The following is a 26,083-nucleotide window of genomic DNA, read 5'->3' on the forward strand; positions in this document are numbered from 1 at the left end:
AGGGACAAGGCTGCTGTAAGCGTTCAAAACCAACGTGTGGTAGCCATTTTGGAATGGATCCATATAATTTTCATGTACACACAAACTGAAAATGTGATGCCGATTGTGGATTAGGCCATTAGTCAACAAACACATATCAGCTGTGCAGGATCTGCATTTAATACAGAATTTATTTAGTGGGATCTCAGCTATAGCTATGCTTCCCCATGTTGTTTTTTCTAGAAGTGACCGATGATCACTCATGAAGAAGTACAGCGGCTATTGTGCAGTCGCTCATTCCCAAAAAAAGGAATTGCAAGGGTACTTCATAGAAACAAGAGACCATGAAAGGGCACTGAAGACCCTGACAAGCAAGCAGTACCTAGGACACATATTCAACAACATCACTGCCAAGGGCAGATGAGTGCCATAAAGCAAACAACAAAGGGAAGTGACACTAGAGCACAGATCCAACTAAAGAAATCCAGACAGGGCATGAAATGGAGCAAAACGCCCATCAATGAGAAAGGCAGTGATCTGCCAGTCACGAGCATGAACCCTAGCAGGGTTGACTCCGCTACTCATCATTACGAGACTGATCACATTGAGATGCGTGATTGCACTGGAGCTATCTCTCAGATCGTATATGTATGTGCTCCTATCCACACAACACATGAACACAACAATGAGTTGAAGAACAAATTATATAGCTCAGAGTCAAAACAATGACACACAGCAACACTGGGTCCCACTCCCTGTCCCAGGATTGGACTGGAGTTGTGAGAGGAGCAGGGTATACTGCAGTAGGTAACAGCAGGGACTGCAAAGGTGAAGATAAGCTCCCACAGCAGTAGAAGAAGAGGATCAAAAAGTGCATTACTAATAAAATATAGTTCTTCTGTCTTTTTTTACACACTCATATTAGCAGCTTCCATGCTATCCAGCAGACAGGGTTCTGGGCAGGTACAGCATCATGCAGACCAGTCCTCTGTTCCAAGAATGTTCTTAGGACTCAGTGAAGCAGATGTCTTCAGTGTGTTTGCGACCAGCTGCCGGTAGATTCCTGTGGTCTCCGGACAGGCTCAGTTCCTTATTTCTTCCTCTACCCAGATTTAGATACCTTTGTCTTGTAATCACTGTCATGGTCAGGCATCTCCTCACTTTCCAGGACAGCAAAACTGTATTCTTCAAAGCTGGGTTCCTCTGTGTGGATCTCTGATGAACCAGGCTTGGTCCCAGCCATGCAACATGAGGTGCCTTTGCCCAGGTCTGACCTCTTCCCAAGCTGGTGCTCCAGAGAGTCTCATAAAGTCCAGAATAGAACAATGAACTGATTGAAGGAGGGCTAATTCAGGGGTCAGCAGTGTCTCTATCGGAGAAGGCAAAGTAGCCAAATTCATCTATAGGTGGATGCAGGCACGGTATGTAAGAGCGCTGTGCTCTTCTGGTGAAGCACCACCCTGGCACATAGATCACCATCAGTGGGTTCACAGTTGTTGCATTTACTGAGGGATAAACACAGGGTCATTCAGGAAGTCAATCAAAAAGTAAGAATTGTATAGCTGTATGTTGAGCGTGAGGACTATCAACCCTACATAAAGAAATCATTCCGGAGGCTGTCCATACTTGCCTTATAATTACCAAAATGTATAGTAGTGCTTCCTACATGATGATTTTGACAATGGGAAGTAGTACAGTACTAAATTATTTTAAGAATTATGGGCCAAATGTAATTTTCAACAGCAAAACTTTATAACAATGTATAAAAGGCATTTTAAGAGTCTGTACATTTTTATCTACTCCTAACATGAGTTTGTGACTCCATACCGAATTGCTGTGTAGAAAGGCGTTGTTGTGAGCGTCCCTACTATATGGAGTCCCGGTATGAGATACATCAATGGTTTGGAACCGTAACTCCAGTGCAATGGATGGAAATGGGTGAATTGTTCTTATCCACTTGAAAATCCCTCGAGTGCAGTTTCTTTCCAAAAATATATTTTGCTTATTTTGTAGGATTACGGAAGAATAACAGTATTTTGCAAATCTTTCTTGACCACACCCCAAAAGCAGCAGTGAAGCCCAAACCACTAGTCTGTGTCCCATCTGAATGGAACAACAAGGCAATCCCAAATGTGTTTGAGTCTTGATGGGCCTGTGCAGTCAGGTGAAACTCAGTTCCTTGACACAAATTCATGGTGCTGCTTCTGAAATGAACAATGTGTGAATTATGTCCCTGGGACTGCGGCTAATCTTGACCTCCCATCTGACTATGAGCTGTTTATGAGTTTGCCAGTATGGCAGCGGATCACCATGCCACTGCCCCGCTGCCACACCACTAAACCCGTACTGAGACTGCCCGCCAGATTCCAATTGGAGTCCAGGTCAGGCGGTCCTGCTTTGGTGATCCCACGGCGGTGTCATGCTAAGCAAGGCATCCCCTTTAGACTGTCAAAGTGTGTTCCTGGGTGGCATGGGTGTGAAGTTCATGCGATGCAGGAACTAGGGGTGTGTGCAGACAGGAGGACACAACATGTGCCCCCCTGCATGCATCTCCTGGCACTGACCCTGTCGGGCCCCCGTAGTTTCCTCAACGCCACACTTTTCATGGCAGGCTCACCGCCATGAAAACTGTGGTGGTTTGGAAACTGGTAATATGCCTGGCGGTAGCAGCAGTCCCATGTTGGTCCGACCGCCCAATTCAGCGTATGGTGGTTGGACTGCCGGTGCGGAAGAAGCCGCACAGCCACCGTGGATTTGGCTGTCCATTGAACCACCAAACTCGTAATTAGGACCTAAATTTGAAAGGGTCTATATCAGCCCTTTTTGAGTATCTCAGTAATTCTGTGGCCCACCATCACATAATGGCTGTCTATTAACTAGTACACATCGTGAAATTAGACTTACATCATTTAGAGTTTTGTTTGTTGGTATATATTAAAATATGGTGCGTCCAATAAGTCCTATTACATAAAAACCGGCATTTCTAAGAAGGTCAGGATATTTTAAGAATCACCATAAGCAGCACTGAATGCATCGTTGCTTACGTGATTCTAAACATACCATACTACTTTAGAGTAGTCAAGTGTTAATTCTCTTACAGCACCTCGAGACCCTCACGGGTGAAGCAGCCGCGCTTTACAAATCCTGATTGATAGACTTTGGCACAAATGTATTCCATTTGTGACCATTGCCCGACAAACCTTTATAAGATAGTTTAGTTCAGTAACCCTGGGCGTAGTTCGCGTAGTTGCTCTACGTGTAGCACTATGTGAACTGCATAGTGCGGTAGGGAAATGCTGTTTGCAATGATTGCACAGTGCCGGATGCTTGTCCGCACTGTGCAATCATTGCAAACGGCATCTTGCACAGTGCAAGCGGTCGTTTTCTGGCGCTCGAGTAGATTTGTACTCGAGCTGCAGTTTTCTCAACGTGGACTGGGAGTTTCTCATCGCGAGCGGTCGAGAGCATGAGCGACCACTCGCAATGACAAACCTGACCTCCCCTCGTTGAGAATCTCACCAGGAGGTTTATTTTCCATGCTCGAGATCGGCAACTTGATGTTGCTCATCGCGAACGAGGAAAAAGTCTCGCCGGGATGTCATTTTGCTCGCTCGCGGTCGCCAACTTGATGTTGAGGACCGCGAGCAAGCAAAAAATGCCCGCTACGCTACACGTTTTTGCACTGTGCTATGTGCAATTTGTGTAGCGCGTAGTTGCGCAAACTACGCGAGCGTAGCGTAGTTTTCCGCCCAGGCCTATTCACAAGTAGCTCCTGTGAATCTTCTGAAAAATGTGTGCTCTGGTTCTTTAATAATTCGGCATGTGTGTCTAGTTTCATACCAGCAATTGCACCTTTACTTCTAGCCTTCAATATGCATTAAGACTGTATGAATAATGAATGTTTTTTAAGGACAATTAATTTGCCAAACTACAGATTATTTTAATAATGTTTATGTTCTTTAATTTGTCATCTAGCTCTCCTCATGGACTAGATACTGGCTTACACTGTCGGGGTCTACTCTCGTATTCTATGGGACCAAGTCCATCAGAGGCACAGAAAGAAAACACGTGAGAAATATTTTACTTTTGAACGCCGGCATGTCATATATTATGTTATATAATGTTCTTGCCATTTGTAGCTGTGCTGGACCAAGAATGCATCCCTCATATGACTGGTTGCGGTAGGGTTGGGTGAAGTGGAAGGTTTTGCAGCTTTCTTGAAGGTCTATGGAAAACTTTGCAAATTCACACAGTTCCAAAATTTCTATGAGGCTTCCAGATTTGCATGAAAAGTAGGACTTTTTAAAATGTTTATGTTAATAAAGATACATTCGCTGAATAAATAAGGCATACTATTGCTGCTTTGCAAAGAGAAACTATTTGCCTGGACACAGGTGAACTTATAGCAGGACCCTTTGCAAACTGCATGTAAACAGCAAAAAGAGTTGTTGCCACATCTGTGGTCCAATATCCTAAAGCCACTCATGGACGCAATAGGTATATTATTGCAATTAGCCACTGCACAAGTGGAGCATGGAAGAAGGCGAATAAGCCCCAATAATTCGAAGGATCCTGTGTCACTTCTTGGTGCATGAGGGAGGACTGGTTTTCTGACAACTTATCGAACCCCCAAAATATCGTGGTAATAAATATTGTGACAAAAAATTGAGCACCAATTTTTTTTTTCTTAAACATATAATGTAAATGACAAAAGTATACCCCAAAAAATAACACTGTACACTAATCTCGAAAAAAATATACAAACATATAGCTATTTAAGATAGTTAAACGTAGTAAACATTTAATATATTAACATGTAACAGTAATATAATGTAAATTAAATATATTTAATCAATATAATACATAAATATATAACTATATATAATTTGAATAAACATGTATATATGTATGTTTATTTCAACATATAAAATGTAAAACTATGATTACAAATAATAATTGTAATTTATATTATAATGTTCTATTTCTATCATTTAATATCATAAGAAGTATATATCGATATATGCATATATGCAAGTATATATGTGTGTGTTTATATATATATATACTCACAAAATAAATTAAAAAACATCACAACAAATACTAATTTAATTACACATAAAAGAGTAAGCAATAGAAAGGAATACCTGCAGAGGAATACCTGCAAAGCCTGTATATATGATATGAACAAAACCACATACCAAACACCTTTTAGTGATAGGGCACAAACAATTCATAAACTTCTTACATGTAAAACAGATCAAGCTATTTACATGTTAGAATGTACATGTGGACTCCAGTATGTTGGAAGCACAAAATTGCAGTCACACAAAAGGATACACAGCATACCGGGGCTATTAATAATCAGGATCCCGCTTACCCGGTGGAAAAACACTTCAGGGAAATCCATAACAGCGATCTTAAATATTTTAAATATTTCTTAATAGATGCCGTTCCCATACACAAGAGAGGTGGTAACCAGGAAGAAAAACTAATGAGGTTGGAAACACGCTACATCTTAGACTTAGAGACCATGATTCCTGCAGGTCTTAATACCAGTGAAGAGCTCTACACCTACCTATAATCATAGTAAAGGTTTATGGTATCTAAAGGTAGAAGAATTCATACAGACAATGCATTTTAGGATGTTTGAATATTTGTATTGCCATATGTTACAATTTTAGATAGGACTAGAACTATCTGTAAAAAATTGTTTGTTTACGCAGAATATGAATCCATCCATTTGAATTTTATTAACAACATAACTATTTGATGAAATGCGAGGGTATATATTTGTCAAGTTGAGGAATTGAAGAATTGAAACTCGTTTGCTGCTAGTATAAATGTAAGCACTGATATGTATTAATGCACTTTATTAGAAAGCCATGACCCTTTAGCGGATTTGCTGTTATTATTATAATATAGCATCTACATGCATTTACGCACTTTATTGGCAGGCCTTGGTTTTTTAGGCAGATTTACACGCACATGGTCCACTTTATGCATTTATTTTGCACTTTTAGCACAGTATTGACTTAACAGACAAAAATGCTATTATACCTTAATTCATGTCTATTTTGATTAATTATGTATAAAATGTTTAACATATGTATATAAATATTATAAAGTTTTGGGAAAAGGCTAAGGCTTGTGTAATGCACTTATTAAGTATTTATACAATAAGAGTCACCAGCTTATCCCAGACCAAGTCTGTTGTCAGTATTTATGAAAATCACAGCACCTGTCACTTTAGAAATCCAATCTTATAGCATAGCGTTGTCATTTGATTAAGGCAGGTAACGGTTGAAATGCGTAATGGCGGACAATCTACAAGAAAGGAATAATATATGTCAACGAAGATCATGATAAATATATATTATCCAAAAAGTGTCCATGCTTTAAGGAGGCACTCACCCAGCAGCCAGTTCAACAGTAACTTTATTAATCAGGAAACCGGCATTTTCCGCTCCGAGATTTCTCTTCACCAACGCGTTTCGGAGTCCTTACTCCTTCTTCACAGATATTCACTGAGATTATTCACAGGAAGTTCCAAACGCACTAATTTGAGTACGCACTAATTTGCTACAATACTCTAAATAACAATTTTACTATTAAATTATAAATTTATATAACTTAAAATTACAAACTATACATAAAACATTAACAACAACTACACAAACAATACAAATCATATACAATTAGAATATTATTTAAACACTTAAAGAAACTTGAAAAAAAAGATCTTTTTTACCTTCAATTTGTATTTTTGCCAAATATATTTTTGCGCACGATATTCTGTGTCAAAATATTAAAAATGTAATATTTCTGCACCTTTATATTTTTGACTCGATATTTTGTCCGAACACCAGGAGGGTTTTTAGAGACAGGTGCTTTGTGTGTGTGTTTTTTTTTATATTTGATAATAATTAAATGGTTTGTATGTTATTTCTTCCACGTTTTTCATTATGCTTGTATTGTTGCTCTTTTTATTTTTTGATTGTGTATTTTAAACTGACCTATAATAAATATTGAGGACTGTAATTGGGTAGCAGACCAGGGAGCGGCACATAGGCAGATAAGAAAGTTATATATAACGGACAATGACCATAGGAATTCTACTCTGATGCTACACTCATGGGGCACGAGATTTTTTGAAAAATAGACCAGACTGGGTCATAATTTTTCCGCATGACAAGGACCTACTCAAGCCCTAGATTTAAATAGACCAGCCGATTTTTGCTAGTCTATTTTAGGAAAGTAGGCATACTTAACAAAGATTAGTTACTTGAGTGCAGTAGGGATCAGCATAGGTACTGATGAGTAAAGCAGTAGGCGACTGCTTACGAAACATGTCGACCGAGTAGGGTATAATAATTAAGCCTACCACAACCCCTTTTTACTGTTCCCAGCTAGAGAAGTGAATAAAAAAATGTTTTCTACTAGCCAGGGAATTTTTAAAATATTTCATCTCACTCACTTATTCCCTCCACCCCCTAACACTCACACCATCCTTACACCACACATAGCCTATCTTTCATAAAAATCAAGTGCTCCCGCGTAGTCCGCAGGTCGTAGCACGCACCGCCCCGTAGAGGGACGGGAAGACCCCGATGATGAAGCATGACACTATGGGATTCATAGTGTGTGAGGGGTATTTTAAAAACACATAGTGCTTGCCCTTGTCAATCACAAAGACTAGCCAACACTCACTGCAATTAGTCTCACCACACCTAATAATAAAAACAAAAAAAAGATCATTTGATAGAATATCATTGTATGCCATTTAACACCTTGAATAACATCCCTTAACCCAACTCAGTATGGTTTCTTAGAGGGCCACAGTACGGAAAGTGCGCCTCTCAAAACCACAGAGGAGATTAGGACCATTCTTGAGCAGGGAGGAAAGGCTGCATTGATCATGCTGGACCTATCTGCAGCATTTGATACGGTCCATCATGCTTTGCTGATTGACGGATTGGATGAGATAGGAGTCAAGGGCACTGCTTGGAAACTTCTCCGATCCTTTCTTTCCAATAGAATGCAAACGGTGGCCATGGAAGAATTTGAAGCAGAATCATTTTCCCTACCTTGTGGTGTGCCGCTGGGGTCGTCATTAAGCCCAACACTATTTAATATTTATGGTTCCTCATTGGCACCCCTAATTGAATCCTTTGGCTTCGCCTTGACGTCCTATGCGGATGACACCCAAATTGTGGTGTCCATTCAACCAGGAAACTGCGTCAAGACTACAGGACTGCATGAACTCCGTGGGTAGGTGTATGGCACAAAACTGCTTGAAACTCAACTCCAGCAAAACGAAAGTCATGTTGTTTGGCAACAACACCAACTTCTGGACCCCTGATTGTTGACCTACTCCTATAAGGAAAGTGAAGAGTTTGGATAGACGACAAACTGAGAAATCCTCAGATCATGCAAAAAAATGATGCCACTACTACCCAAAGATGTGCAACAAACAGTTGTTACTGCATTAATAATGTCCAGATTCGACTACTGTATCAGTCTGTATCTTAAAACCCAGGAAGGGTCATTGAATAAGCTTCAGATTCTGCAGAATGCAGCAGCTAGACTCCTTACAGGCACACCAAAGTTCGATTCAATTTCAGCCAAAATCAAAAAATTTCACTGGCTGACTGTTAGGAAGGGGTACTCAATTTAAGTCTTTGTGTCTTGTTTTTAAAGCCCTTCAGGGAACCGGACCAGAATTTTTAAAACAGCGATTTCACTCGCATACACCTAAAAGAACACTGCTGTCTTCAGATGCAAGATTCATAACTGTCCCTAGGGTAAAAAGAGCCACATGGGGTGGTAGAAGCTTTACAGTGAATGTTGCCAAAAAATGGAATGTTCTGCCATTATATCTGCAAAGCATGACCAATCTTTTGGCCTTTAGTAAGGCACTGAAAACATGGTTGTTTTCAAACTGATCATGCTATTTCTCCCATGCCATTCAGTCCTCTGTAGGCCTTCACACAGCGCCAGGACACCCTCGGATAACAGTTATCGCTATACAAGTACCAATAACATTAACAGTAAGTCGTATGAAAAATGTGTATCTTTGATGGTTCTTACATGATACCCTACTACACCTGAGTATGGAAAGCGGATCTCACGCTATGCTAGACAGGAGTTAACATAGGTAAAAGGACATTGTACACGAGGCAGAAATTTCATACCAAACAACATTTCTGATAACCATGAATGCTGAATTAAGCTGTCTTAATCTGTTTTGCTTTTCTATTTTTCTTGTTCTGTTGTACACAGATTTTTTGGGCAATCAAACACAACACAGCTGACACATGTTTCGCCCTTTTATCTGTGACCTGTCGAAGGCTGTAAGCATAAGTAAATAAAGTAATAATAAATCCACTATACCTCTATCGCAATAATTCGTAGACTCTAATCCAATATGTTGGTCCAACATATGACAGAAATGCTGCCATATCTAGTTTGCTGAACGCAGAGCTCTTACTACCTTCCATGAGTGGAGAGACTTCACGTCAGCTCCTTGCCTCGCTCTCATTTCCCAAAACAGTTTTGTTGAGATTGTAAACATGAAATATGTTTATCTTTTTCAGTATAAATCTACACCCAGCAAAAAAGTCTCAGTTGTTGGTTGGATGGTGGTACTGCCAGATGACCCGGAGCATCCTGATGTTTTCCAGCTCAATAACCCAGACAAAGGTAAGGCCTTGGATCCATGTGAAAAGAGAGACACTGAAGGACAGGGACTGCCCACTCATCTACCTCAGAAACATTGGCAAATCTTGAACCATGCACAGTTACCTCTATACAAACATTCCAGCCACCTTTAAATTCAACCCCTTCCCAAACTAGCTTCTCCTCTATTTTAGGGCTTGGTTAATTTACTATTCTAACTCTGCCAGCATATTTGGGGCACATACGTTAGAGGTTAATTTACTGTTCCAACACCAATCCAAGCAAATTTGCGGACACATACTTAATGTGGGTTTAGGTGCCTTGCATACTTTTTGTAACATGATATACGAGTACGGTCGAAGTTTTGGCAGAGTGTATCTCTGGGTCCATGTTTTCTGCTCTTTGTTTATTCACTTCCTGTTTCCACATACTACCAAATGGGTGCAAACACACCTTAATTTCTATATTTATGTATCTCTTTCTATATCCAGTTCCCTGGGGTTAATTTGACAGATTGTCTTCTTTTAGTAACCTGTTGAGTTGTAGATTATTTTAAACCCTATTTTCAGACTGTACTAACCTTTGGTTGGTCCTAGGTTTTTGCTTCTCTTAAACTTCTGCTTGGCGCAGCTATCACATTCAAGTAGTAGGTTGCCCTTGCCAGCTCGAAGGTGGTGATTGGCCTTACTGAGACACTTCTGCTGGGTTGACTGACAGCTCCACCAGTCAGCCCTGAATGATAGTCAAAGGGGAAGTGTGCTCTTGGCCAGGGGTTGACAGTCTCAAGAAGACAGATTACACCTTTTTGCAAAACACTGCTTCAGTGTTTTAAGTATAATGAAAAGAAGGAGGAGGGTTGTCTAAAAGAGGTATGTTTTATTAATGTCACTAAGATTTTTTTTTTTAAATGCAAATGATGTCCGGACTCTTTGTGCATGGATTAGCTCATAATGATGAACCACACCTAAATATAAATAAGGCCACTTCTGCTCAGGCCCCTGCTCAATCTGCATACATGAATGAGCCGGCTCAGTGAGAGACTGGGAGTGACACCTCTGCCCATTGGTAAAAGGGAGGTAATGGACGCACATCTGCCTCCAGTTAGGCCGCTCAGGCCACCACTGGGCTGCTGGCGGCATCTGAACAGCACAGACGCAGCCTAAATCGGCCTCTTGCTGCCCATAAAGCGGCCCACAGCTGCAACTCAGATACCAGCCCACCTTACCATTCCGACCCTTCCGACATCACAGGCTATGGGAAAGTGTCTGTCCTACTGCATGTCCCAAGGACAGCCATATTGGTTTTCAACTAAGTTTCCATTTATACACTGATACAGACAGAAAGCTTCCTGTTTGTATATATTTTGAAACAGTGGTTAAAAACCGAAATAAGGTCTGCTTTTGAGAGGCTGTCATTGCAGTCAATCAGTACTGCCAGACCAATGGTGACATTGACTGTACATGAGTAGATAAAATAAAGGATTGTTAAATACTAGCAACGCTTATGTAGGTACACATGAGCACAATCTACAGAGCTACTGTATTCTGATATATATTGATGCTTCTAGAACTAAAACATCACAGGCTTCCAACTGTGGCTGTAATGTAATGGTTAGAGAATGTGCAGTAACAATTTCCCATTTTACAAAACACAAAAAAATATAGTTAAAACACAGATAAAATTAGAAAAAATAATGCATTACTATATACAGAGGTAAAGGTCAAAAAGTAAACACCAAAAACAATTGGCCAGCCCCTCTCACTGTGATGCTCCACATTGGAACTTAAAAGTTATGGTCACTTATAACAACAATAGTAGAACAGAGGTCGTGACTGTGTGCTAACTGTCAACACATCAATTAATTCTGAATCCTTCAAAAACAGAATTTCTTCTCCTCTCGACCTCACTATCTCCTTCTCCTATCCAATCATGGATGAACCATCTGAACATTCTCAACAACAAACCTATCATTTTTGACAGTGCCAAATCTCTAGGCGTCATCCTAGACAAAAGGCTCAACTTACAGTCCCATATCAATACCATCGCCAAGAATGCACGCTACCAACGGCGCCTTCTCTGGGGGGTTCGACGCTTCTTTCCTGAGCAAGACCTAAAAACCTAGGTCCAATCTTTGGTTCTTTTCAGATTGGACTATTGCAACTCTACCCTTGCTGGCCTCGCCGGATCCCAGATTTACCCTCTTAAATCCATCCTTCACTCAGCAGCTCGCTTTGTATATGCGGCTAAAATAAATTATCACGTCACACCCTTACTGTTCTCTTTTTGCTGGCTTCCTATTGAAGCAAGGTCAATTTACAAGACTGCCTGTATCACCCACAAAGCCTTGCACATCTCCACCCACGCTATCTGGCTAATAAACTCAAAATCTCGGGCGGCTCTAGACCTTCAAACAATGCGGAAAACGTACTGCTCGAACCTCCTACCTTCAAAAGGGAATTACGTATGGCTCAATCCTTCTCTGGTAATGCGGCGAGAATCAGGAAATAACTTCCTCCATCCCTCCGAACCACTACCTCATTCCGGTCCTTCAAAACTGATATTAAAATTCTCCTGCTCCATATGCACTTCCTGGAATAATTCAACACGTTTTTTGACCCTTACGATCATCTAGCACTCACATGAGGTCAATTTTGTAAATATGTATTTTACTCCTGTTTTAACACTGACACCTTTTATTTTTTACAATATAAATATGCAAATAGTTAGAGTTGGGACTGCATATATGTAACTTGTTAGCATGCTCAGCCTTTGTTATGTACCGTTGTAATTGTATATATGTAACTTGTTAGCGTGTTTAGTGTATCTTGTGTACCTTATGTAACTTACCTGGTTCTTTTGTAAAGCGCTCTGACACCTTTGGGAAAGGTCGCGCTATATAAAACAGCATTAACTAAAATAAATTAAATACATTAAGAACTCCGCCCACTTCCTCGTGTAATTAGACTGTACCAAGTGAAAACCAGCTGTGGGGGGAGATATGTGATTGCAGCATCCCTTCAAATAATACCATGAAGCAATGCGACAAGTGAAGCTGCTAACCTGGTCATAACCACAAGATGGCAGTGTTGGGTCTTAAACCGGAACAATTGTATTTATATTTCAGTTTTTCCTGTTTTTTAGGCAATGTTTACAAATTCCAGGCTGGCTCCAGGTTTCATGCAATCCTGTGGCACAAACATTTGGACGATGCGTGTAAAAGCAACCGGCCTCAGGTAAATTAATCCAACTTTTTTTCCTGAAATTCTTGTTTTCAATCCTGAGAAATTCCTCGACCTCATTCCAAATATGAATTGAAGTCAAATCCTTTTTGTTTTTACCTCATATTGTAGTTATCTGGCCTCCGAAACAGTCTGTAGCGGATAAGGACCGACGCCTACTTCTTTTTTGCTTCAACCCGTACTTGCGCAAAGCTGGGACTTTCCTAGGGAGGGAAATTCTGCGTATTAAAACGGGCCCCTCTTAAGGGCCTAAGCATTCTGGGACTTGTAGTTTATATTTATAGTGACACTCGTGGGCTTGTAAATTCCAACATCCTTGGTGCTGATAGTTAAAAGCACAGGGTTGGCTGAACGTTCCTCCTCTTTCCCGCCTTTACTACCTGTCTACTTCCCAAGCTCCTTCACCCCTCCCCTGAGTCTCTCCCCTTGCCTGCTTTTCCCCTTACGTATTTGTGCTTATTGTTTATCTTGACCTTACAAGTAACTATGTTGCCATGCTCTAATAACTGTGCAACCTTTGTAACGATGTAACCTGTAACTATGATCTGATGCTCATGTAAAGCGCTCTAATACCTCCGGGTGTAGCCAGCGCTATATAAAACCTTTTTAAATAAATAAATAAAATAAAATAAATAAATACGACAAATGTCAGGTCAGTGCTCCAGATTTAAATGGCTCGGAGGAGACAAGCATTGCCTGCCGGCTGTAAACTCGAAGCCATGAGGACTTCTGCACACCTCACTCAAATGCCAAAAACTGCCCGAGCTAAAAGTGGCATGTGGAGTTGTTAACAGTAGAGCAACGGTGGAAACTACATGCAGAGCCATTAAAGGGGCAGGGTAGCGAGGGATCTTACCACGTGGCCCCACACTTTTCAAGGTCCAACACACCTGCCAAAAATGTGTTTCTATAGTTTAAACAAGCAGTGGCAATGTCAATGGTCGGGCATTACCAAAAGAGTAATGTTTTTTTCTTCTGTTTTTGTTGGCAAACAAATGCAACACGCAAGCAGTGGGAAAAAATATAAAAAATAAAGGAGTGACACACCAGCCCCAGCACTTAAGTGTGCTCCTCAAGTGGCTGTTTTTGTTTTATCATATGAGGCTGACCCATTGCCACACACTGTATGCTGTGGTTAGTGCAAGCAAAATGTGATTGACACCTAAACAGACCAATGGATGCAGAGAGCTGACACAAAGCCCATAGAGGGAGTCATGCATGGGTCTTTGTTATGATTTACATAAAAAATAAAAAAACATGAAATTGAGAAGAGGCCACATTTAAAAAGACTAAAGGTTTGTTGTATAAAATGTGGGTGGGAAATGGGTGAAAATGACCCTGTGGGCTTCCTAATGCAGGAAAATTTGGGATATGCTGCATAATTTTGAAAGCCCAGGCAATATAGCAAGAGGTGGTCAGGGGCGTGGCTTGGGGTGTTACACCTGTCCCCCCAGTATATGTATTTTCTGATTCACTTACTTTTAGGTGGGCATGGTGAGGTCTCTGTTGGATTTCACCACTAATTGTTCATTACACACAGATAAACATGCACACTCTCTCTCACTTAATACCCCGAAACACGTGTCCAGGGATGGCGAAGACAGCGAAGATAGCAGAAGATCGAAAGATGATGCATCGCGAACACTTTATTACATTGACCAGAGTCCTTAGGGGCGACACCGCCGGTGTGTGAGTAGTGTGCGACCCCCACCCCCATTCACACTCTCTCTCACTCTCTGTTTTAAAAGTCTTCAAGAACATTGGTTATTTTACAAAGTATTGTGTTTTCTATCACTTTGTGCCCCTACCGATCCGCATTCGTCTCCCTTTCCACTGTCCCTTTCAGCCCGTCTCATGCACCCTGCTTGACGTATAATGTATTTTGACATCATATGCCAAGTTCAAGTTCAGGAAATTGTATAGCGCACTACTCACCCAGAGGGTCTCAAGGCGCTTGTGGGAGGGGGTGCATTATTTATCGAATAGCCAGGTTTTAAGTTCCTTTCTGAAGGAAATGTGGTTCTGTGTGAGGCGGAGATGAGTGGGGAGAGAATTCCAGGTCTTGGCCGCCAGGTAGGAGAAGGATCTTCCTCCCATGGTGGATCTGTGGATGCGCGGAACTGCGGCGAGCGCTTGATTGGAGGATCTTAGTTGGCGGGCGGGTGTGTAGAAGGACAGTCGTGTGTTGAGGCATTCGGGTCCTAGTTTGTAGAGGGCCTTGTGTGCGTGGGTGAGGAGACGGAACGTTATTCTCTTGTTGACGGGAAGCCAGTGGAGGTCTTTCAGGTGGCCGGTAATGTGAGCTTGGCGAGGGATGTCCAATATGAGTCTGGCTGATGCATTTTGGATGCGTTGGAGTTTTTTCTGTAAATTGGCTGTGGTTCCGGCGTAGAGGGTGTTTCCATAGTCCAGTCGGCTAGTGACCAGTGCGTGGGTGACCGTCTTTCTTGTTTCGGTGGGGATACAACGGAAGATTTTTTGGAGCATACGAAGTACGTTGAAGCAAGAGGATGAGACGGCGTTAACTTGTCTGGTCATCGAGAGAGAGGAGTCTAGGATGAAGCCTAGGTTCCGTGCGTGGTCTGTGGGTATGGGTGCTGTGCCCAGGGCCGATGGCCACCATGAGTCGTCCCAGGCAGAGGGGGAAGATCCTAGGATGAGAACTTCCGTTTTGTCTGAGTTAAGTTTTAGGCGGCTGTTTTTCATCCATTCGGCTACTACTTTCATGCCTTCATGAAGATTGGTTTTGGCGGTGTTAGGGTCTTTGGTGAGGGAAAGGATCAGCTGGGTGTCATCAGCGTAGGAGATGATGTTGAGGTTGTGTTGTCGCGCGATGGATGCGAGGGGGCTCATGTAAACGTTGAAGAGGGTGGGACTGAGTGATGATCCTTGTGGTACTCCGCAGATGACTTCGGTGGCCTCTGATTTGAATGGGGGGAGACTGACTCTCTGGGTTCTCCCGGCGAGGAACGAGATGATCCAGTCCAAGGCTTTTCCTTGTATTCCGACGTTGTTGAGGCGTTGTATGAGGGTGCTATGACAGACTGTGTCGAAGGCGGCGGAGAGGTCGAGTAGGATGAGGGCAACTGTTTCTCCGTTGTCCAGTAGCGTTCGGATGTCGTCTGTCGCTGCAATGAGGGCGGTTTCGGTGCTGTGTTTGGCTCGAAAGCCGGACTGTGAAGAGTCGAGGGAGTTGTTGGATTCAAGGAAGGCGGCGAGCTGGCTATTGACGGCTTTCTCAATGACTTTGGCAGGGAATGGGAGGAGGGAAATGGGGCGGTAGTTCTTAAGTTCAGAGGGGTCTGCTGTGGGTCTCTTCAGGAGGGCGCTGAGTTCGGCGTGTTTCCAGCTTTCCGGGAAGGTAGCGGAGTTGAAAGAGCAGTTGATGACATCACGGAGATGGGGTGCGATGATGGAGTCTGCTTTGTTGAAGATGTGGTGGGGACAGGGGTCGGTTGGCGAACCTGAATGGATGGAGTTCATTAGGTGGATGGTGTCTTCAGTGGTGATTGGGTTCCAGGTGCTAAGGTTGTTAGAGAGCGGTTCGGGTTCGGAGGTGGGTGGATTGGACTGTTCTTTGGAATTGTTCTTAAAGCTGTTATGTATGACGGCGATTTTGTTGTAGAAGAAAGAGGATAACGAGTCGCAGAGGTCTTGGGAGGGAGTAATGTCGTTTGAGGCTGCGGTGGGGTTGGTAAATTCTTTGACGATGTTGAATAGTTCCTTGCTGTTGTGGGCGTTGTTGTCGAGTCGATCCTTGAATGCTGATTTCTTGGTGAATCGGATCAATTGGTGGTGTTTGCGGGTGGCTGCCTCGAAGGTGGTCAGGTTGTCAGTGGTTGGGTTTTTTCTCCATGTTTTTTCGAGAGTGCGGCATAGTTTCTTGGAATTCTTAAGGTCATCGTTGAACCAGGGGGCCTTTTTGCAGCCTTGTTTGATCTGGTGGTTTTTCAAGGGTGCTAATTCGACAACGCTGTGAGTGATCCATTGTTTGAGTTTGGTGGCAGCTTCGTTTGGGTCCGATGAGAGGGCGGGAGGGTTTTGGTTGAGCGGTGAGAGGAGTTGGTCGGTTGTGATTTTGTTCCAGTTTCTTCGAGGAATAGGTTGTGGGGGGGTTGTGAGTCGTGGTAGTTTTGTAGCTGAAGTGAATGCAGCTGTGGTCCGTCCAATGGGGAGCTGTGGTATGATCGAAGGAGATGTGTTTGCAGGAGGTGAAGACAGAGTCGAGCGTATGTCCGGCTACATGGGTGGGGGTGTCAACAAGTTGTTTGAGTCCGAGATTGGCCAGGTTGTCCAGAAGGGTGGTGGTGTTGCTGTTGTTTTTATTTTCTAGGTGGAAGTTGAAATCTCCCAGTAGAATGTAGTTCTCGGAGGTGAGGGCATGTGGGCTGATGAAGTCAGTGATGTCTTCGCTGAATTGTTTACGGGTTCCTGGTGGTCTGTAGATGAGGGTGCCTCTAAGTGTGGTCCTGGGGTCGTGTGGATCTGGAAGTGGAGGTGTTCGGCGGTTGTAAGGTTATCGTCGAAGCTGGTCGTGATTCGGATGGTGTTCTTATGGACGATGGCGATGCCTCCTCCTGTTTGGTTGGTGCGGTCTTTTCGGATGATCTTGTAAGCGTCCGGGATGGCTATGGCGATGTCGGGCGCTGATGAGGCGTTCATCCAGGTTTCTGTAAGGAAGGCGACGTCCGGTGACGCGGTGTCGAGTAGGTCCCAGAGTTCAGTGGCGTGTCTGTGGACCGAGCGGGTGTTCAGCAGGATGCACTTCAGGTGGTTAGAGTCGGAGCTGTGTTTGGAGGAAGTGGATTTGGTGTGGGTATTGATGCAGGCGAACTTGCAGGAGTGGCAGGTGAAGGGACCGTGGGTACGTCCTGGTGCAGCTTCGTAGCATTGTGGTGTGCGTCTGGGGTTAAGGGCTAAGAGGGAGGCGGCGTCATACGTAATGCTTGTGGAGTGCGGTTTCAGGGGGCCAGGGGGTTTGGCGCTAGGCGCGGTCCAGGCGCGGACGGGCGTAGACGGGCTTACCTTTGGTGCACCTTCGGCACGCATGGGGCGCGACCGCTGCGCGTGAACGCTGCGCGCAAATGCATCTGTCATAAATGGAGCAGTGGAGGGGGGAGGGGCGAGGGAGGATCAGCTGGGAGGCGGGGGCGAGGTGCAGGGGACGGTCTCCGAGGGACAATAACAACAAAATGGCAGCAGTAGCGAGAAACGAAACTAGAGAGAGGCTGGGGCACAAAGCCAAAATCAAGCAGCTTACACGATGATACAATAAAGCGCTACAAATAAACAAGGCACAACACAATCAATGCAATTATAATCAGAGCAACACAGCGAGCGCTGAAGGTTAAATTAATTCTGCAATTCGGCAAAGCTTATCTCAATATAGCGCCAATATGCACAGCAGCCAGCAGATGTACAATACTCTGAGGAGAGCAAGGAGCGCAGCCCAAACGATCTCAGGAGTAGAGCAGGGAGCGTGGGGGAGCGTCCGCTACTGAGAGCGTCAGGACGGTCACAGCGCTATCGAGGGTGAGAGCAGGGCTATGCAATCAGTGGGAGGGAGGATCAGCTGGGAGGCGGGGGCGAGGTGCAGGGGACGGTCTCCGAGGGACAATAACAACAAAATGGCAGCAGTAGCGAGAAACTAAACTAGAGAGAGGCTGGGGCACAAAGCCAAAATCAAGCAGCTTACACGATGATACAATAAAGCGCTACAAATAAACAAGGCACAACACAATCAATGCAATTATAATCAGAGCAACACAGCGAGCGCTGAAGGTTAAATTAATTCTGCAATTCGGCAAAGCTTATCTCAATATAGCGCCAATATGCACAGCAGCCAGCAGATGTACAATACTCTGAGGAGAGCAAAGAGCGCAGCCCAAACGATCTCAGGAGTAGAGCAGGGAGCGTGGGGAGCGACCGCTACTGAGAGCGTCAGTGTTTGTAAATCTGAACCTCATCAACCCCCTCCTCCGCCCCCCCAGTCTTACTGGCCAAGCTGCGTCCCTGGAGATGGTGAAAGGAGCTCTGAGAACCACTGCCTAGTCACAGATTTTAAACTGCAGCAGTTATTTATTCTTTGCTTTAATTAAATCAAGAAAAAAAATTATTAAAAAAAATCTTATTGCCATTTATAGCAATAAGAACATCACGGCAATCGTACTTGTACATGGGGAGAGATAGAGAGGAACAACAAAGGCTCATTGCAGGCCCTGGCACTGTTGGATCTCTCTACAGCATGTGACACGGAAAATAAGGTTAATATGGTAGCGGTGTCTGCAAGACACTGCCATCCATATGACAATGCCTGTGGAGATGTGCCCACAGCCGCCATGGAAAGGCATGTGGTCTTTGCCTGTGGGTGCCCGTAGCGGGCCCCCTGGGTGTTGGGGGCGGGGGTTACCTCTGGTACCCCCCCTGTATTTGCATGCAAAAGGTGGCATGCACCGCACGGTGCCTGTCACGTTGTGCATGCAAATGCACAACGTGCATTCCCAGCATTGCTGGGAATAGGGTTTGCCACTGCCACAGTGGCGGTGGCATCCTAATGTCAGGTGCGGGACCGTCGCACCCCTTGCGGACGGTCCGGCATTCCGTTACAGTGGCGGGCGGACTTTATCCCGCCATTGTAATGGAGCCCCAAGTGTCTATCTCCGCATGTAGCACCTTGTTTGACAGGTAAAGTGCTGTGGCTAGGGGCCATGAGGCTGCACGGTCTATTTCTATGGCAATGTGGGGCTGAAAGGATGTTGGGTGAACCCAGTAGTGTAAGACCTGTGCCTGAGCGCACAGGGCATATAACATCAAGTCTGATGCTCCCATCCCACCCTGATTAAGAGGCAATGTGAGGTAGTCCCATGATTCTCGTGGCTTTTTTCCAGCCCATACCAGGCATATGAGGTTCGACGGAGGAACTGACTCATGAGGGGAATGGGTATATTAAGGTATAAGTAAAGGAATGTGGGGAGGATGGCCATTTTGGCTATCGCTTTCCGGCCAGCGAGGGACAGTGGCAATCTGGACCATATCATTATTCTATCTTCTAGCCACGTAATGGCGCGTCCATAGTTGGCTTTCCAGAGTTCATCTGAATTACAGCTGAGCCATATGCCCAAATACCAAACAGGGTCCTCCAGCCAGTTCAGAGGATATTCCATAGGGAAAGACTGTACTGCCAGTGAGAGGGAACCAAGCAAATTTGGACCAGTTGATCTGTATGTCTGAGTACCCGTCGAATCGTACAACATCATGCGTTATGGAGCCCAGATATTCCTGGCCATGCAGACATAAAAATTGATGATATCTGCATATAATAAGACCACTAGCCCTCTGGCCGTTGTCTGGTTTGCTTGATGCTGTCTAAGTCTCGCTGCCAGAGGCTCACTTGCTATGGCAATGAGGATTGGCGAAAAAGGGCATCATTGACGCGTGACTTGGATGATCGGATAACATCACATTAATTCTCACTCGAGCTATTGGAAATGTATACAGGAGTTGTATCTGCCGAATAAAGCATGAACTAAGTCTGAGACGTGTACGAAATGGGAAGAGATATGCCCACCCCAAAGAATCAAACGCCTTTGTGGCGTCAAGTAATGCAGCGACCGCAGAGAGTCGGGGGTCAAGGTGGTGCATGACGACGAAGATAGTGGGCAGATTTTGGGATGTTAAGCAGCACGGAATGAACCTAGATACAATTTCTTGTAACAAAGATAGAAGACTTTTTGCAAGTATTTTCGCAAATATGGTGTTGTCTACATTAATCAGGGATAGTGGCCTATAAGAATCACACAGGGACGCCTGTTTGTCAAGCTTGAGAAGTATCACAATAACAGACTCTCTAAGTGAGGGAGGCCAGAAAACATTATTGGGGGATTCTTCGACCATGGCCGATAGTTGGGGTGCCAGCATAGATACAAATTCTTTGTAGAAGGCAGTGGTTAGGCTGTCTAAACCTGGCACCTCATAACCCAGTAATCCTCGAGTAATATGCACTATTTTCTCTGTGGTGATGGGCGAATCAAGGTAAGCATGGTGGGCTCTGTCCAGCTACAACAGTTGGACAGTGTCAAGGTATGCTTTTAAGTCATCGTTGCTGAGTACTGAAGTGGTGGTCTGTGGTTTGGAATAGAAAGAGGACATTGTGGACAGGATCCCTGCAGGGTGTACTGAAGATTTGAGTCATCATCAAGCAATTGTACCAGATATGCGGTAGCATGCAGTGTGCGGTGCAGTCCTGCGAGTGTCCGGCACGGGCGGTCTCCCTCACTATAGCGGTGGGCTTGTGCGTCACGATGCATATAATTAGTCTCTCGAACAGCCTCCTCTGAAAACTCTGACAATTTATTGCGAATGATGCTAAAGTGGTAATGCAACCGGATTGGAAGTAGTCCAGTGCACAAGTCCTAAAAAAGAAGTTGGGGGACTGACCTAGTTTGGCAGTATGCAAATGACATCACGGCGCGTGACATCACGGCGCACGACATCACAGGTATTGTTATCATAGAAAGTGAGATCACAAGCCACAACTTTACAGGAAGTGTTGTCACAGTAAGTGGGATCACAAGAAGTGACATCAGATCTAAAGTCCTCACATATATGTTTAGAAGGTCTATCATGTGTATGTTTGAGCGCATTGCAAGGATAATAGCACAGTGATCTATGGAAGATGATATGTGCCTTCTACACCATACTATCCCCCAGTGTTATGTAGCACATCGTGTATATTCATTTACAAACGTATATCATTTATTGTAAATGTAATATGCACGTGTTGATGTAAAGCGCTCTGACACCCTGCATTGGGATGAGTAGTGCTATACAAGAAAAAATAGTGGTACTTAAATTATTTCACTGTCTCCTCAGGGGAAGTAATCTTTACATGAATGCAATTTGTTTTGTGTAAATGCTGGTAAAGACCTACACATCTGACATTCTTACAGTGCATGCATATCTCGTAAACAGAGACTGAACAAAGTGAAAAGCTGCCTCTCTTAAGTATGTGTGAAGTGCTAACAAGGTGTGAGCCTTTGTTTCCCCTCCACTTCATTTGCATCAGGTGTGAGGCTCCTGACTGCTCCCAGCCAAGAGACTCGAACAAAAGGAGGCCTTATGACCCCTCAAATTCAGCCATTGTTATGGGCCCCACAGGAGTCTTAAATAAGAAAGCCCTTTCCCCGCCTGCACGTTGTTGCTTGTTGCAGATGGAAAGCAGACAATGTGCAGGCGCTGCTGAAAGTGTCCTGGTGTTTGGAAATTACACCGGGATGAGTTCAGCGCATTATTCAGCGGAGCCCAAATTCTTGGCAGGGTGGACGGCCTTCCCCCTGTGAAAAAAGTGGGTGGACGCCGTCCACCCGCGTGTGCCTTCGACTCATGCCCTGAAGTAGTCTACCTCCAAGGTGTGAAGAAAAAACGTATTTTAAACCAATAACACCCAGCCATGTTCAACCAATGCAAGTTGATCTGGAGTAGATAGGGGAGAGGCAAAGTTTTGCATATTTATAATCACTGTAAAAATCAGGAAATATATACATTTTTGTAAAATCAAATAATCTTGTCTGATACCAGACCCTAAAAATACTAAGAGCCAAAAGTAAAAGGCCTTCCCACGTTCTTGAAAGTGTATTGACAGGTGCAGCTCTGCTTCTGTAGAGGCCAAGTTCTCTCGCCGTCAGCAACAAAAGCATTCCTGCTTTCTAGTGGGGTTTAAGAAAATGTCAAATGGAATCAAAGCACTACTGTCCGCCTCACATTCTCACCCCACCTCCAGGGAGGCAGATGGGCTGGTGAACAGGTTCACTCACTGTCTAAAGCAAATTCATGATTTCAATTCTGGACTTTTAAGTCAAACGGCCAGATTCATGAAACGAAAATCGGCACGCAAAGGGCCAGATTTTGAGAATCTGGCTGCGAGCGCAATTATTGCATTTGGGATTCATCATCCCAAATGCAATAATCGCTATTATAGAATTCGCTATTGTGTGAGGAATTGCATTTAAGGAATCTCTATTTGAGATTCCTTAAATGCAATTCATCAACCAATTTTAAATTGCGAATTTGCAATATTTGGCCGCTATTTACCACGAAGTCTGACTTCGTGGTAAATAGCGTAAAAATAGATTAAAGCACTTTAGTGCATTTTTTTCTTTTGCATGTTACACACACACATGTCCTTTGGACATGTGTGTGCGCAACACCTGTGTAATGTTGCATTTCAGAGGTGCTACAGGGTGTCCTTTGGACACCCCTGGCACCCTTGAAATCGCATCCTTATTTGCGATTAGCAAATAAGGAATGTGTAGGAATCGCAATTTATTTAGCAATTCCTACATGAATCCCGTTTTGCAAGTCCTTAATAGCGATTCCTTATGAATCGCTATTAAAGACTCGCAAACAGCCCTTTCATGAATCTAGCTGTAAGTTCCTAGCACAGGACTCAAAGGAAAAATATTTTTTGGACACAAAACTTTATCAAAGTGGCTGTTCTGATGAAAATACATGAGCTGCGAGAAGCGGTCACTTACAAAGCAGGAATGACTCATTCTCAACTTCTAAGTACACTACAGAAATGCTCATAGTCCCACAGAAAAGGTAGGCCTCACCAGAGCTTGAAGTGGGATGAAAAAACGGGGGTGGGGAGGTCCTTCAACGGGGCGTGGCCAGTGTAATTAAGGGCGTGGTTTAAAAACATGTAAGCTAAAAATCTGTGCTTAGCATAGTGTGCCGCCCGACTTGTATTTTGCTGTTTCTGTCATTGCATCCAGATATATGATACAACAAGCAACAAGACGTTAGGACTATTGGCTTTGTCAATGGTTGTTAGTTGAATAAGATAAATAAGCAGCAACCATGGCTTGTATATAATATTGAAAAAGCTTCAATTTAAAGCCCTGGTGACAGCACGACAGTGTTGCTGCTCCTGAGTTTCAAAAAGAGAAGGGAAATCCAGAGAGAATAGGACTCTTTTTAAAGGATTTCCCTTCACCTACAACGCTCACATGGCATGACGTCATGCCGTAACTTCTCCACTAGTGAGAAGTGAGCAGTGTGAGCATGCGCACATCGATGGGCCTGCAGTCGCTGCAGTCCAGAAAAAAAAAAACGGACCGCCTGTGCCAGGGTACAAAACAGAGCCGAATTCGAGCCCCTTTAAAAAAACTTCTGGTGCTCAGCACCGGTGAGACCCGGCCCACTTAAAACCCTGAAGGTACCATCTGAAAATCAAAGATTAGCTGACAGGGAAGCCAAGGGCAGGTATTATTCATTGGTCAGAAAATCTAATGGAAAACCATTATTAAACTCGGCCAATAGAGGGCGCACTTTGAAAACCTTTGATACTTGTTAAAATGTCGTCACAAGTTCCTTCCAGCGGGTGACTTTGCTAAGCAGTCACAGTGGCTGAGCCTTGCGCAATCATGGATTATTTACAAACATTAACCTCTGCAATTACAGACTTGTCCACACAACGACTTTTAAGAGATTCGTCGGTGGACGCGTGAACCGCGCTTCCGGCCGGCATTGTTTGAAGCAACAGTTTCACAACTGCTTCCAGTATTTTCTCTAACCAAGAAAATAAAAATACCACTCTGACAAGAATAAGTAATAAGTGAAGAAATTTACGAGTCGGAACGGTATTTTAATTAATTCCCGAGCTAAGCTTGTGATAAGGGGAACAGCATGGCCTGTGCAATTTCGGAATGCAAATCTAGCGGTTTGTCCCAAAGAGGCGCCGTCGTCATGTAAAGGTGCCCTGCAGAACAATGGCCTATCTGTATTAGAGAGAATATCGTAGGAGTATTTTAAATTATCGGTAACTTATTTCCTGATAAGAAATCGTTTTTAAAAAAAAACTATTTTCACGTTTACTTCTAATACAAGGTGGCCGTTGGTCACGGTTGTATGACGGAACAACGCGTGCCATTACCACGCATGCCTTTACAACAGGTATGTGCACATACACAACCATACACCCTTATACATCCTAAAAACTCCTTACCACCCAAAAACCCATGCCCACCCTACAAATTGCCTTTGCCACTCAAAAACCCATACCCACTCTAGACCAGTGCTTTAAATGGGAAATTAGAAGTGCCAGTACTCACTAATTAGACAGGGTGGGTAGTGAGACGTGGTCTCGGGACGTGGCTGTGAGCCATGATGAATTTAACAATAGCCACATAAGTAAGTTTAAATGCAAGTGCCCTGATTGTCATGTAAAGCTCTTAAATGCCCATGGTCCAAATTCACGCAATATAAAAAAGCCTCCTTAAACAGTCAGCTTCGATGTCATACGTGCAGAGCCTAATTTTTGGCAGTTTGATATTCTGCAAATTTGGGCCATGGGCATTTAAGCGCTATATTTATTTATTTATTTATAGCATTTATAGAGTGCACTGTTACCCATGGGTGTCCTGGCGCTGGGTGAAATCTGTCCAGGGGGTCCAGCCGATAACATGATACTTAGTAAACTATTCCGTAAACATCCAAGTTTTTAAAGGTTTTAGAAAGGTAAACAGTGACAATCAGAACATTTGATTTAAAGTTTATGTTTTTTAAGACCCCTGGTTAAGGGGGTTGTCCAGGATCCCAGGATGATGAGCCGATGTCGGGATTCAAACCTGGTTCTTCAATTCCACTCTCGGCACCTCTGATCATATCCTCGTTCTTGTTGCGATGTCAGAGGCGCAACTAGAGTAAAATTTCAGGGGGGGGTGTTAATTCTTCCAGCAATAGGCAGAGTGGAGATGCAGGGACTCTCAGAAGGGGTGAAAAACAACAAAGCCTCATTAAAAAGCAAATGGTGTTTTAAAGACCTGTGACATACTCGGGTGTGACTGTGTGTGCGCCTAGGAAGCTGTCTCATGGAGGGGGTCTGAAGCGGGCTTTGATCCCAATGGGCGTTGCATGCCGGTTGAGAACCTAACACTGCAGGAGCAGTCCAGCGCAGAAATACACAGGCTGTTGCCAGCCAGAGCAGCATATAAACACGCACAATCTGATAGGGTAATTTTCAGTTTTTGGCGTTGCACGTACCCTACTTCAGGGACTGAGCCCTGCTGCTTCTGGGAGTACCGGTACTCTCCTTGCCTGAAAATAAGTTCTGGTACTCATGGGGAGAAAACTGAGAAGTGCTGGTACTCAGTACCTGTGAGTACCAGCCCATTTAACGCACTGCCCTAAAC

The 26,083-nt window shown here is 43.8% G+C and overlaps 1 protein-coding gene across 1 annotated transcript in view; it reads left to right on the top strand.

Annotated features, from left to right (window-relative positions):
- The window catches only part of RALGPS1 (Ral GEF with PH domain and SH3 binding motif 1), a 1,636,862-nt gene that overhangs the window by 1,588,525 nt on the left and 22,254 nt on the right, over positions 1 to 26,083 (top strand). Inside the window, exons 19-21 of the mRNA XM_078646110.1 lie at positions 3,955 to 4,047; positions 9,573 to 9,678; positions 12,796 to 12,887. Of these exons, the coding sequence (XP_078502236.1) occupies positions 3,955 to 4,047; positions 9,573 to 9,678; positions 12,796 to 12,887 (291 nt within the window). The remainder of the gene's footprint in view (positions 1 to 3,954; positions 4,048 to 9,572; positions 9,679 to 12,795; positions 12,888 to 26,083) is intronic.

Source organism: Lissotriton helveticus, chromosome 5_1 (assembly GCF_964261635.1).
Source record: "Lissotriton helveticus chromosome 5_1, aLisHel1.1, whole genome shotgun sequence".
Classification (NCBI taxonomy): domain Eukaryota; kingdom Metazoa; phylum Chordata; class Amphibia; order Caudata; family Salamandridae; genus Lissotriton; species Lissotriton helveticus.